We start from the raw sequence: 15336 nt of genomic DNA on the forward strand, positions 1-15336 counted from the left end.
ACCATCCTCCTCTTTCGGAAGAGATTGTTAATTAGCGGGATTAACCCCTGCTTTAGCTCTGGGAAGCCCAGGTTTGAGCCTTAGTGAGGCAGGCGTTGAGGATACCTAAGCGGTAAGGATGGCCAGGGATGGCCTGCCCGGGGCTGATGTCCCAGTGTCCTAAGGCTGCTTCTGTCACCCATGGAGAAAGCTACCCCTGCCCTCCTTCACCCACCTTGGGAACGTATCCTTTGCTTCATGGTGTCCTCCGCAGGCTTTGTGCCATCCTCTCTGCGTTCCTTCACCCGGGGAAGGGACTGGGGTGAGGCAGCCATTGTGGGCACCCTGCTCCCACCTGCCACCATATCCTGAAAAGGAGGGCAGGGCACAGACTAGCTGGAACAGCAGCCTTTAGAACAGAGCATATGGAAATCCCTGGTTTAAATTCCTTTTTTTTTCTATCAGGGTCTGTGTGAGTGGCACCTGCTGTCCTGGGGCTGAAAGGTGCACCGTTTGCTTCTGCCCAGCATTGCTTAACTCTTCCCCTGCACACAGATTGTTGTGTGGGGATGAGCCGCATGCTGCAGGAAAGAGGAGGAAAGAAGAAAGGAAGGGAAGGGGGGGAAAAGTTTGCTCCGAAATCTTTCTCCAGGTGGAAAAATGAGGAAATCTTTTTATACACTCAGACTTTGTCTGGAATGAGCCCTTTAAAGACTTCAGAGGTGTTTTGGGGGTTTCTGCCCTTGTTGGTGCTATGCTACGTTCCCAGCAGCACTGTTACAACGTATTTCATTAAAAGCCAATGTCTCTTCTATGTTAGAATGTGTTAGTGGGATTGGTGGGCTTTATTTTATTTTGACATATTTCTTACCTCAAATCTTGTAGCCATTCCCTTCTTTCTCTCCCCCCACCTCTCCCCGCCCCCAAAAAACAAGCCAAAGTATGTAATATCTAATTAAAAATGGCACTGAATATACTCTGGCAAGTTTTAGTAGTAAATTCAAGTTCTGAATAACAACTAGATGGAAAGAGTCCATGAACAGCAATGATTTGAAAAAATCTGGTACACAGATCTAGTTTATGTCAAGGAAGGAAACTCTGAAAATGAGGCCCTAAGGATTATCCGTCTTCTCTCCTATAATAGATGCTTCTGAATTCTGCTTATTGGAAGAAATAAATTTTAATTTAGGCATTCCAGCGCTTGCAATATGTACATGTGACAGAGCTGAAACCAGGTGAGGAATTGTACGTTGAGTAAAGGTCTCAGAGGGTACTCTGAACTGCGGAGATGAAGGTTTTTTAAAATTCCTGACAGTGTCTGGAAAATCCACTGTAGTATGTGTAAGTTTTTAAATTATTTTGATGGTTAGAAATGTCTGCTTCCTTTGAACCGTTCTTTTCAGCTTAATTTAAAAATATATAGAAACCATGGGGAGGAAAATCAGCTTCTCTATGGCAAGATTAGATAAAGTGGCATTTATAACAGGCCCATGTCTGTGACCAAAGGTTCTGCGAGATTTGATTTTTAGCTTGGAGGGGTGTTCCTCCTGTTCTTTGCGTCCCCCCACCCCAACAAAAGAAAGAAAAAGGAAAGCTGCAAGTCGATGAGAGCATGGGTGGAGAGGCAGCAGTAAAACCCTGAGCCTCTCTGGAAGCAGAGTGCAGTTCCCCTGTGTAGCAGAGGATGGCCTTGTCGGGCAGCACTGCACGTTTCTTGCCGTCCTGCCTCAGTACCGTGTTCATGGCACAGATGGGATCGGGCTCTGCGTATCCCTGCCAGCCAGGAGTCACATTATTTGTGACAGACACCTCTGCCCAGCCTGCTTGGGAGAGCAGCCGAGCGCTGCTGAGCATCCCAGCCGCTGCCCCGGGTCACCTCCCTCTGCTGAAATTTGTAGGAAACAAAGCGCTGTGCCTGGCTTCCTCCAACTCTGCAGATTTTCAATCAAATTACAGCTGTCATGGTTTGCATTTGTTGTGGTGCTTTTCCTCAGATAAATTTAGCTCTAAATAAAGCTCTAAATCCCATACCACAAAGCGTGGACAATTTGAGCTGTTTTATTGCTCAGTGCAAATATGAAAATGGCTGAAGTATAGCTCTGTGTGTTTATGTACACACACAGAGGCAAACAAATGTATTCATAATAAAAACCACATACAAGTAGGCAGGGTTTAGCTGAAAAGATCTGCCAGTACTTGCAATAGCAATGTTAAATGATGCTCCCTGTTTGAATCCAGTATTGTAAGGAAAGACCAGCTCAAAATTGGATTAGATTATGGACACAGGACAGAAGGGTAATTTGTAACATATTGTGTTATTACCCCAAACTAAACTAAGAGGCAGCAGAATTAATTCATTTGCATACATTTCAATTTTTGTTTAAAATGTATGGAGTACTGGAAAATAGCTCATTTACCTGTGTCCCTTATGTTCTCCAAGCTTTTCTAGGACTATATAAATATGTGTGTTTATGTATGTTTGGTTTTTTTCATTCCTGGGTTTGATTGATTGTTGGTGACAGATGTGACTTGTGTTCTCCACTTGCGTTAAGCAGGAGGACTTTTTAATATAAAGTATTTCTTACACTCAGATTCAGTTGGAAGCTAAACACGGGAAGAGATATTTGAGTAGATTTTGTATTTTCTTAAATTTGGGCCTGTGCGCATGCATAAAGAAGTCTTTTTCAAGACTTCATAAAAGCAGTCAGCTGAGACACGGGGTTAAATACTGTGGTTCATCCTGGAAAATGTGTGAATGCCTAGTATTTTTCAGTACATACTGTTCTACTGACCTTCCCTCCCCTTCTCCCACCGCCTTAAGTTTAGCACCCACCAGTTCCTTGTGTTTCCAAAGGGTAGCCCTGTGGCATGAGCGTGTCTCGCTGCTGTTTGTAAAGGTATGTGCTCTGAAATCCTAGTGTCCCTTTTGGAGAGCAGGTAGTTATTCATCTCGTAGCTAGGTCTCATTAATTATTTGCTGTCTATGTAAAGCAATTATAATACCAGGTACCTGTTGTTAAGCTACATTTATCTTTGCCTTCATTGTGCTTTTTTCCATAGCAAATTCCCTTGCATCCCTCAGAGTTGCCATATTTTCTTGATGGCTGATGTTTGACAATCTCCTGTCCTGATTTTTCCCCGAACATCTTTGTATCAGAAGTTATAGGTGCTCCCTGTCCATATTGGTCATAGCTGCAGCAGTAAAGACAGTGGGACATGCAGTTTAAGACAGACACTAAATTTTTAGGGGAATCTTCATTTTCTAAAACACTAATTGTAATGCTATCTTCATAAATGTTCTCTTTTCCCACAGGATTTGCAAATAGAACGAGAGAGGACCATGTATAATATTTCTGGCGGTTGCACAGCCCTTGTGGTGGTGTATTTATTGGGGAAGCTTTATGTAGCAAACGCTGGTGATAGCAGGTGAGTAAGTATGGTATCTCCCCACCTATTCCTTCACACCAAGCTCACCAGATCTGGTATTATCAAGTTCCTCAGTTGCCAACAGTATCACAAGAGGATTCAATTTCTTGGCTGGGCACTTAACGGTTCTTACAGAAATGAATGCCAATGTCAGTGATAGACTTCCAGTGTGTGATTGCAATCATGGAGGTTGATGACAATTCTGGCCCTATAGTGGTTTCTGAATGACTTGATGGTTGCAGGGAAGTGAAAAGATGCTAGAGAGCCTTTGAAACAAAAGAGATGATGGGTGTGTTGAAGAATTGTGCATTGAACACTGACAAGGTGACAGCATCTGGAGCAGCTTGTAGGGCTGGAATGGTTCAGTAGGAAGTCCTGTGGCTCCTGTCCTCAGCCTTAGTCTTAGAAGGCCACCTGGCTCTCAGATTTTGATATAATTGAAGGAGGAGGGGAGGGAGAGAGGTTATCCCAGGTTAGGATTTTTACTGTGTTCTGTTCTAGCTTGTCCAGTTGTCCACTTCGCAGAACTGAATGCTGTCACTGAAGAGTTGTGGCTTTGTTGCATTTAGAAGTTGGGTGCTTGAATCGACAAGAAGCTTTCTCTGTCTTATGATTTGGCTAAATCTAGAAGCATGGAAATCTCACTTGCATTGTTTTTGTCTCTCACTCTGGGCATATACCACCATCAGAGAGAGATGAGGCTGTTCTTGCAAGACTTCCGACCTTCCCATGCTTCTTTTTGCAGTGCTCTGTACAAACAGTCCAGGGAGAATAGTTCCCTGCATGATACACACTGCTGTTGTGTTCTTTAGTTAGCAGCTGAGGAATTAAAGTCTGCAAAGCTACTGAAACAGGTTGTGTTTAGGTGAAGACTGCTAAAGTTACGCATCTGTGTTTTGAGGTTTGTGCATGCGCAGTTCGTGTTTGTACTCTGTGTACACAATGTATTTACAGAGACAACAGTCAACCACGAAATGCTTTGTAGGTTAAACCTAACACTTCTATTGCCTCCTGCTGCTTTAAACTGTGTAGGAAGTCAGATAAGACTTTATGCACAAAGTTCCTATTCTTTTCGTGTTGGTGATTGTTCTTAATATGCTGAACTGGCTGTTGATAGTGTGAATTGTGCACCTGATTCCTCTTGACAAGTGACATATTTAAATCTTTTGCATCAAATGAGTCCCCACAGAGGGTAGCTGCAAATATGTTTGAGTAGATCACCTATCTAGTAATCAGAATGAATAGCTGCATTGAGTTTTGGCTCGTTTGCCATCAAATTGGAAAAAATCATGTTTTCCTATGCTATTGTACTTGAAGGACAGTTGAATCTCTTCATTGGGTTGGCTAAATTGCTTTATTGTCTCTTAAAAGTGTGCTGTGTAAAATTGGCCATGCAGGACCTACTTCTGTGTAGTTGCAACCTTTGTTCTTAAATGACTGGCTGCTTCTGGTTTCCCCGGATTCCTCTTCTGCTTCCCGAGAGCAGGCTCAGCTCCATTGTGGCATCTGACACCCAAAAGGAGGAAATTCATTGATGATCTTGAATTAGCCCAAGTGTCCACTGTAGTTAAAGCCACCGCTTTGAAAGTTCATCACTATGCGCTGCCCTCCCCCTCCCCCCTTATTTTTCTGCTCATTCCTCACATCTTGCAGGTAACAAGGTCCCTCCAGGTGCAAAATAGTTTGATTTTGCACTTTCCAAATGGACCTCATGGAAACCTTCCGCATGCTGAGGAGAATTCTCTGGATTCCTAAAATCTTTCAAATAAGCCCAGTTCTAGTTTTTTGTAGCTCAAGAAAATAAAAGCTTTAAAGTGTAGAAGATCAGTTGTTCTGAGCCTGTCTCCCACCAAATCCTCACTTCCCATGAGTCAGAAAGGGAGAGAAACAGCTACTGCAGAACGTCTGACTTGCTCCTCCTCGCTCAAAGGACATTTTAGGACTAGAAAAGCAGCTCTGAGGTTGTCCGCCTGTTGTCGGTGCACAGTGCATTCCTGTATTTTTGAGTCCAGTCATGTAGCCAAGGAGTTTTATTCGTGTTAGTTGGAAAAATATGTTATTCTTTGCAGTCTCATGCCTTGCGTGGTCAGCTTCGCTGTTTGAACAGATAAAATTGAAAGTGGTAAGAAAAACAGTAAGGAAACTACTTAAAAAAATGTTTGCCTACTCTTGAGAAGAAGGGTGGGGTTTGTTTTCGCCCAAACGGGACTTGTGCTCACTGCTCTTGGAACTAGATGCCAAAACTCTCACTTTTCAGTCAAGCTTTAGTTTCTTTGAGTTCACCTACTCGTTTGTGACTCTTTGCTGTCCTCATTCTCCTTCTCCCCTCTCTGCTCCCTCACTGGAAAAGCCTACAAATAAATCAAGCTACATTTCCCACAGACGAGAGTCTGCATGAGGAGGTTTTGTGCTGCAGGGGTGGGAGATAAACATTCTGAGTTCATGCAGACCTCATTTGTACTGCCTCTGCCCAGAAGAAGGTTAGGTCTTTTAATTCCAGGCAACTTCAAAACAGCAGAAGCTTTTAAAGGTGAATTTTGAACAGCTTCTGCTGTCACAGGACCAAGGTAGGTGCAACGAACTGTTACTATCACAATGAGACTAAGGAAACGCCAAGTGTGAGACTTGAATAATAATGCGCTATGCAGTGCCAGCTATACCTCAGACTTATGTCTGTGGTATTCAGTTTAACCACCAAAGCTTCTCAAATCTAATCATTTCATGCCACATACCCTGGCAGTGTTGTATAGCAGCTGTCCTTTTGTAGTTGATGTGTAATTACATCATGAAAAGACTTTAATTACCATATTACTAAATTACCAGCCAGCAATCCTTTCAGGTTCAGCCCTAGCTCACTTCTGTATGGACTATTAGGCTTCTCCAGGCTGAACACTTTTGGTTGGTGTAAAAAAGGAGGAAAAATTGTGCTAATTGTAGGTTTTGTTATGAACTATTATTGAGCTTGGTGTTATGGCATCACTAATGTCAATGATATAATTAAACTTCTGCTAATGATGCAATCACAGTTCTGTAATAATTATACGTTAACTGCACATGATACCAGAACCCTACTAAAAATGAGGTGATATATTCAGAGCCTGATGAAAACAACTTGGAGGGAGCTGCTTTCATTCTCTAATGGCTTATCTGATCCTTCTTGGACTCTGCCATAAATATACCTACTTGTACAGTCAGAATTCATGTCTGAATATTGGCCAAAGCTTGTAATGTATGTGTCTCTTTCTTCCTCTCAATGGTTAGGATTGTCCCTGCAAGGTTATGTACTTAGGGACTGATGGTGCTATGGTCCGTTATCCAGTATATATAGGGCTTTTCTGGTGAGCACTGATGCGCGCTGTGGCTTTGTTTACCAGTTTGATGTACACGCTATGATGACTAGGCCAGGCCCTCTGACTAGCTGCTTTTCTTTTAAGGAAGGAATAGTAAATCTGCTCTGCTCATTCTTTTAAATAATATTGTTCAATTTTATATTGCTAAAGTGACTTTTACTTCTAAACTGCCATAAAATGCTTTGTTACTCTCAGTGCTTTTTAGATTTATGCTCTTTATTAGGGTATTGTTTTATAGCTGGTGCTGAAGCAGTAGTAAAACAGGGACTTAATGTTTTTACTGATTACTGCCCAATTATTGAATAGCCTCATGCAACATAACATTTGCCCAGTATCACTGCAATGACTGTAATGCAATATGATCATATTAACTGTCTCTGGCATGAGTGTTCTTCTGGCTTTCATGTTGTCTGGCTAAGGAGCTGCTCAGAGACTGCAGGCACTGCCGTTTTCTGCTGTGCTTGGAGCCATGTAGGGTAGCTGTGCTTTTATCATTATACGAGAAGCAGAACACCACAAGTTGATTTGACTTTTCCATAGGCCCTGAAAATTTGCAGTAAATCTGCAAATGGGTTCTTGGGCTTTTTTGATTTATTGGCAGGAGATGGGATCAAAGCACAGAGCCTGATGTTTCGGAGGCTTCACAGACTTGTAGGGTCACTGGATTTTTTGCTTTGCTTCATCAGCTTTTTATCATCTTTTTGCCTCCTTGCTTCTGCTTCCCTGTGCTTATGTTTTAAGGGCATATTCACCCTCTGCTTGAACATATATCCTCATGTCCAGAATAGATTTTGTCCTCCTTTTTGCAAGTGTAGAATTAATGCTAAGGCATTTGAGGTTGTTAAATGACAGGAGCTTGTTGAGTCGATGTTTTTCTGGCGCTTCCATCTGGGTTCAGGTTAAGCAAGTTCACTGATGCTTCAGGTGCCCAGATGTGGGAGAGTATGTTTGTAACACACATCTCCCAGTGTAATAAAACAGTGAATTGAAAATTGAATTCTACTTTGTTTATTGTTTCAGTTCTTTCCCGATTTGTTCTTTTGTGTTGAATGTCACTACATTTATACTTCCTCTTCTTCTGTGTCATGGTGCTTGTCAGCTGCTTCTTTCATGTAGTTCTCATCATAGGAAGTCAAATTTGGGGGATTAATCTGCTTTTATGAAGTAAATGAGGGAGGCATGGAAACAGCCATGTATCTGCTGACTGGCACTGTAGCTTAAATAGAATTTCTGAGAAGTCAAAACTGATGATTCTAACCCATTTTTGTGGTTCATGGTATCTGACCTCTTCCTCAAGGCAGTCCAGCCGGGTGATTTTTGCCAGAAGCGCTAACACTGTGTAAGGATGATAACAAAGACGTATATTACTGTTGTAGAGCTAGTTTGCTTTAGGTTTAGTTTACAGTATTTTAAAGAATTCTTATTTTTCTGATTTTTTTTTTTTTTTTAAACTGCCTGTCTTCTAATCTAAATGGTGTTTATTTTCCCTGTTTTCCTTGAGTGGTCTGCCTAAACTCTGTCTCCTTTCATCTGTATCTGCATAAACAACAATAACTCTGTCTCATACTTGGTACTTGAAAGTCTCTAGAGGAAAGACTAACTCAGTTACTAAGCTCCTCTAGTCTGCAGTATTTGGGAAAGCGTTCTTTTTCCTGTCTGCTTCTAAAGATGGGACAAAAAGAGCTGCATATCTCTGAAGCATGTGCAGGGCCTTTTCAACCTGGGACCATGCAATCTGTGGTGACTCCGCTTTGTCCTCTGAAGTTCTCATTCCTCCAGATCCTCAAAAGATGCCTCCCAAGAGGCGAGATCAACATTTATGGGTTGTATTTTGGCCAATCTATGTGCACATCCCCTTTTTAGAGTTTTATTAATTGTTTGATGGAATCACTTGAGAATAATAAACGTTTGACCATTTCAGGGCAACAGATCACATAAGTCTGGTGTGCTCAGGAGCCTGTGGAGTGGGGAGAGAGCGAATTCAAGATGAAGCGAGTCTCTCCCACGCACATTCTCCTTCACTGACTGCAGTTTGGTAGGTGGAGAAGTCTGATCCTGCCTAGCTGAAAATGTTGGAAAAGAGCATTGCATCTTAGTCACACTCAGGAGATATAGCCAAGTCCCATCTCTGTTTCCTTTGCCTTTTTTCTTGGAAGCCTGACTTGTAGGCCTGCAGAAAGCACTTCTGCTCCCCTTCTCTTTTCTGGCCTCCTTCCAGGGTGAAGCAAGAGCACAGAATTCATAGGAATAGCAGCAACGTCAGATATTGCAGGGTTTTGTGTACGGTAGAGCTTTTGGAGGCATTTCAGCTGAGGTGTGGAGAAAAGGTGTTGGACCAGAAATAAGTTGTTGTACTCAAAGGCCAGTGACAAGCAAGGGCGTTTTCTGGTGATCCAGTGGATGACAAGTTCAGGGTACCGGCATGTCGTATCTAGCACTGACTTGGCAGAAACGATTTATTTGGAAGTAAATGTTTGTAGGATTTTGAAGACAAAACAAATGTGCTGCCTCTTCTCCAAACTTTCATTTTTTCCTGGGAGAACATATGCCTCAGCAGTGTCTCTGGCAATCTAGCAGATATTGAAGCTATTGTAGACATTTTTGAAGAGTGGTATATTCAGTGAAGTCTTTGGACCTAACCACACAGACTTCATCTATCAATTAAGTTGTTATGTTCCAGATTGAGGAAGAGGAGGAATTTTGGCTATTCAAGTAATCTCAGTAAACTGGAAAGCCACAGTTCATTGGCATTAGTTTTCAGGAGTGCTGAATTCTATTAACTTTAATTCTCATAGGTTTTCGGCCTTGGGGGGGGGGGGGGCAAAAAGAAAAAAACACAAACTGACAAAAACCAAACAGACTAATCCAGCCAGACAAAACTAAGTAGGTTTCTGCTACTGCAAGTAAAAATTCTTTTCCTGTCCATTTTTATTGGTGAATATAAACACTGACCAAGGAAGAATTCCTACCTTAAGATAACATCTTTGCATGTATGTTGCATGTGTAGCCTGTAGAGCTCATAGTGTCAGGCAAGATGGGTGAAGGATGCCAAGATACAACTTTAATCACTCTCTTAGCAGTACTTTATTGATCCACAGAGAGCCTGTGACATCTAAGAGACAGCTCGTGGTATAAGCAAATATACCAGAATCCAGTTCTCCCAGTGCAGTGCATTAAGCTCAGAATAATCTTTTTAATCTCTGCCTTTGTAGCTGACTACAGAGAGACCCACAGGTTCCTTATTCCAGTATTAGAGGGCCAAGGCATGCCAACCAGGCTGGGCACTTAGAGCTCTAGCCCCCATCCGTACTATGGGAGGAGGGCCAGGAAGAAGCACCCCAGACTTGCTTGGGGCATGTTTGTGGTCTGCTGCGGTCCTTACTGTTTTGGAAAGCTTTTCTCATTCCCTGAATTCATTGAGCTTGCCAGACAGCTCAGGCCGTTCAGTCTCAGCAGCAGCTACGCAATGCAGCTTGAGTCATGCTCCTGGGGCTTTTAGTGAGGTCTTCCCTTGTCACTTCTGCATGGGTGAGTGAAGCAAGGCTTGGATAAAAATGCACTGATGCAGAGTGAGCGCAGGGTGTGACTTTCAGTCTGATTTTTACCTCTCAGTCCAGCTTGTTCAATATCCTGCAACTGCTGCTGAGTTAAGCAGAAAAGCTGAGATCAAAGTAGATGTGATGCTTTAGGTGCTAAAAGTCATTCTGACTTCCTCAGTGGTAAGAAACTGAAGAGTGGGGGGAAAAAGTCTGTGCTTCTTCTGTCTTACATGGTCAGCTGTATCCCAGCTGTATTACTGGCAAAATAAACACTGACTTGCACAGCAATGCCTTCATCCACTAAGCCCAGGTTTAGTTGCCATAGTAACTCATCCTGGAGATGAATGTGATATCCTGGGCAGCAGGGAAAAAGACTTTGATTCCACAGATACCAGTCTTGAGGCTCAGAGCTGGCCATAGAGACGTGACTGCACTTCTTTGTTCATTTCCCTCACATGGCCAGAGTAATTGGCGGCATGTTGTTGAGCCGTGATATGGAAACATGGTGGTGTATCATCATTGCAACCTTGGACTTAGCTGTGTTCAAATGAAGAACACACTGAAATCAAGGGCAAAATGAATCCCGTGAGGGCAGCAAATCTCCAACCTAAGGATGCTGGAACCGGTGGCAGGCAGGTCTGGTGTTCTAGCAGTGTCGCTGTAAACTCACTATAAACTGGCTTGTAATAGCTTCCTGCCTGCCAGCTGAAGTCCTCTCTGAAAGATTAGTGAATTCAGATGTAAATCAACAGGAAAGTACACAGCATTTTAGTTCAGTTCACTGGCTTTTGGTTTAGTGCTACTGGAACTAGAGTAGACAATATGAGAAGTGTATATGTAAACATATAAAGTCACCACTGGTTCAATAGCAAAAGTTAACTTCCCTGATTAAACAAACAAAAAAAGCATATACAGATAACCAGTGCCATTCAGTGCAGTGATGGGCTTGGAGTACAGGGGGGGGAAAAAAAAATTAGTATAATTAGCCCTAAAATGAAACACTTAATAAAGCCAACTGCTAATAATAAGCTGGTCTCTAATAATAACTCCATACTTAGATTGCATCAGACAAGCAATACCCCTAAAATAGAGCAAGGAATTCACAGGAGAGTCCCATAGGAATGCAGCTGCGGCATGCCAAAGAGGCACTGAGAACAAGAAGCATGCAGCTCCTGGCATCAAAAATGACCAGGCAATGTGTCTTCTCCAAGCTGTGTCCTCTGTGGACACCCTGCAAGCCCAGTATTACATCTAATATAAAACTCTAGAGCGAGTAGTGATGCAGAAACATCTGAAGTAATTTAGGTACAGTGTTGGTGATATCCAAATGCTTCTCAGTTTGAATTATAGACTCACAGAATGGTTTGGGTTGGAAGGGGCCTTGAAGATCTAGTTCCAACTCCCCTGCCATGGGCAGGGACACCTTCCACTAGACCAGGTTGCTCCAAGCCTCATCCAGACTGGCCTTGAACACTTCCAGGGATGGGGCATCCACAGCTTCTCTGGGCAGTGAAGCTGTGAACAGTGAACCTGTTCCAGTGCCTCACCACCCTCTCCGTGAAGAACTACTTCCTGATATCCAACCTAAATCTACTCCCTTTCAGTTTAAACCAGTTAACCTTGTCCTGTCACTACAGGCCCTTGTAAAGTGTCCTCCCCCAGCTTCCTTGTAGCCCCTTCAGGTACTGGAAGGCTGCAATAAGGTCTCCCCGGAGCCTTCTCTTCTCCAGGCTGAACACCCCCAACTCTCTCAGCCTGTCTCCACAGCAGAGGTGCTCCAGCCCGCTGATCATCTCCATGGCCCTCCTCTGGACTCGCTGAAATAGTTCCATGTCCTGATGTTGGGGGCCCCAGAGCTAAATAGGAATCACTAAATAAGCATTAGAAATGTAAATATGAATGAGTTGGGTAACTGGAAACAATGTAAAGCTCTACACATGTGTGCATAGGAGGAGCTTGTGTGCTCGTAGGTGCTTCTGAAAGATGACTTTGAACATTTCCTTTGGGGACTGGATTTCATAATGTCTTTCCCATTTCAAAAGCAGGAGGAGGTTCTCTTGTTGCCATGGGAGAGGTGTAGCATGCTTGGCTCCATGCTGGTGTGAGGACATGAGAAGAGGTCCTTGAATTAAATACCTGGGAATGCCTGGGTTGGTGTCCTGCCAGAGCAGGGCTGTATTTGGTGGGTGTGCTACCAAGATGTTAAACCTCGGAGCTGCCAGGGTGGCTGGCAGCCTGCAGAAGGCCTTAGCAGAAGTTTGGGAGGGTTCTTCATTGTTCCTGGAGGAAATACCGAAGCACACTCTTGTAGGAAGTTACTTTAAACCTGCCCTTGTGCAATAAATACTTCCCCAAGGCAAGTTCTCACCTTTTTTTGACTTGAGGGAGCTGAAGTTCGCCCAGGTGATGAATGAAGGAGTGCCTCCAAGCAGCCTGCTTTAGCCATGGCATACATGATGAGGCTGCTTTGTGAAAGAGCCGCAAGCAGGGAGAGTGCATTCCCTCTTAACATTGGCTTTCTTCAGCTGGAAGAGAAGTGCTCCAGTGTTTCTATTCTGTCACAGTGTTTTTGTAGACAGCCTGATGTTTGTGGTGAAAAATGTGAAGAAACCAGGGTGGCAGAACTATTGAGTGGCAGTAGATGGAAAATAAGGACAGAGGCAATGTTCGTTGGCTCTACCCCCTCCCTCTTTGTTGCTTGTTTTCTTCTTGGTAGCGATGCTGAGTAGGAGTTGGGGCATTTTTGAAACATCTCTTGGGTATTACAGTTGGGAGGCAGCCAGGGTTTTTTTCCATTGGTGTTGCTGAGAGTTGCTGCTTTCACCTCTTGAGTTTTATGGTGTTGGATATGTCATCACTGGACCTGTTTTAATGCCAGCTAAACATTATATAGTGGTTTGTTTCACTATCCCCAGCCTGCCTTAACTCATAAAATTACGGAAATCATTTAAAGGCTTTGCACTATAGTTCCATGATTATTGCCAGTGCAGTGAGGTGTTTGTTCACCTGGTTTCTAAAGAAACATTGAGAAATGAGTCTATGTGGGACTAAGGGAGAGTAATTCAGTTTGTAATAAGTGAAACCAAGGTGCTAGGGCCGAATGTATTAAAAATTATCAGTAATTATAATGGCTCTAAGTTCCAGTACTTAATTTAGAGAGGAGAAACATTTTTTGTATCTTTTTGTAATCACTTCTTAACAATTAAGAAAAGTTAAACAAAACTGATTTGAAGCTCACCAGACATTAGCATTGGTTTTCCTTGGCTTCTTTAAATATATGCATTTAGTTACCATAGTAAACAAGTACCCATCTAGCCTGATTCTGTAGTTCTAGGATTTACTTCTGGGTTTTTTTCCCAGCTATTTTGTGACACACCTAATTAAAATCTACTGTTTCGTTCCTCTTTGAATGCAATAAAACCCTGCCTTATTCTTTCTGTCAGTTTAATCCCTCTTTCTTTTCCATTGACACATTTCTAATACCTCTTCAGACAGGCCAGGCACTTCTGCTTCATCTGTACTGAATCCACAATGCTTAACACCTTTTGACAAAATGGATACATCCTCCCTGTGGCTTGGAATTGATATACGCTGTCAAAAAGGGTTTTCTGAACAGTCTCTCTTTTGTCACCTTTACCAGATTTTTATCTTCTGTTGTAGAAATGTGCAGTTTAATGTTGCGTTTCAAATCATTTTTGGCTGAAAAAGTGTGTAATGGAATCAGGGTGTCCCCTGAATACTCCTAACAGTAGGAGATGCCTCTTTGTTTTGAACACCAAAATCCCAATAGACCCATGACAGCAGTGAAATTACACTTTTGACCTTGTTCACTAAAGTGTTTCTTTGTCTGTATGATTAAATGAGAGTAACCAACAATAGGTTCCTCTAAAATGTATGAGTTTCCCTGTTTGTTTCTCATAAGAAACTCAGAAAGGGTACTGTGCAATTCTCAGCTGATTGTGTTCTCCACAAAAGGGGGAAAAAAAAAAAAACAAATCCACCCACCCAAACCTGGATAATTCAAGGAGAGGTGGCTGTTTTATCCATATTAAAAATGCAAAAGCATTTGTTGTATTGGTGTTTTCCTTAAGCTAGTGTTTTTGCTACATCCTGAGTGTGACAGCAGCAGTACAACACAGTGGCAGATTTTTACCCTTTTGTTGCTTTATTCACCACGTATTTTAGAAGGGGATATATACTAAACCACCAAATCAAGTTTTAAAGTATTGAATATGAATATAGAAAATAAGCATATATTTAAGGTTGTGGTGTGAATTTAGCTGATCATCATGGACTATGCGATTATGTCAATCCAGAAGATAACTGTGGTATTTTCTGTAGATTTACATGCAGCCTTTAAGCTTGTGAGTGAGTGCATGTAGCCTGCTCCAGGATTTGCTGTGACTGCCACTCCCACCTTATACGCTGAGGTGTTGGCTCATCTCTTGCTCTGCATTTAGTCGTTCAGGGCACAGCTTCTCTGGATCAGAAAAACTCAGTGAAGTGGCCAGAAGACAGATACAAAATCAGAATCTTGTTTCTTCCATTTTAGGCTACTATTCCTGTTTTCTGTGATTATTTACCAGCTCCGGATTAGTGAACATACACACTCTGCGCAACGAAGAAAGTATCTGTGAAACAAGGGCCAAGTACAATCCTGCAGTTTGTGTGGGTGGGGAGTTAGGTAGCTGGGTTCAGAAGAGGGGAGAGGACTCAGGGAAATCTATAGTTTGTTTTCAGAAGGGATCACTAAGTGTCTTAATGGCCTCCGTGGTGTCAAGACTTAAGAACAGTTTCTTCTGTTTGCTCGCTGGGGATGATGCTGATGGAGAGGGCACCAGAGCCATGGGGTGTGGAGGGCAGTGCATCTAGGGGGCTGCAGATCTGTGACTTCTGATTTCCTTTCCTGCCAAAAAAATTTTTGCTTTAATTACGCCTTCATTGGTGATATAAATTAATGGTTGGTATGGGTCTGAAGCAGCCTTGTCATTGGAGAATATTTGGTTGGCGCTGACATACTTTTTCCCTACAAACCTGAATCA

General features: G+C 42.6%; 1 protein-coding gene across 1 annotated transcript in view; it reads left to right on the top strand.

Moving 5' to 3' along the window:
• Window positions 1–15336, top strand: part of PPM1H (protein phosphatase, Mg2+/Mn2+ dependent, 1H) — a gene marked incomplete at its 5' end in the record, with an annotated part of 68351 nt that overhangs the window by 13354 nt on the left and 39661 nt on the right. Inside the window, one exon of the mRNA XM_010154409.1 lies at window positions 3293–3405. Coding sequence (XP_010152711.1) covers window positions 3293–3405 — 113 coding nt within the window. The remainder of the gene's footprint in view (window positions 1–3292; window positions 3406–15336) is intronic.

The sequence above is a fragment of the Eurypyga helias genome, unplaced genomic scaffold (assembly GCF_000690775.1).
Source record: "Eurypyga helias isolate BGI_N326 unplaced genomic scaffold, ASM69077v1 scaffold10526, whole genome shotgun sequence".
NCBI classification, from domain to species: domain Eukaryota; kingdom Metazoa; phylum Chordata; class Aves; order Eurypygiformes; family Eurypygidae; genus Eurypyga; species Eurypyga helias.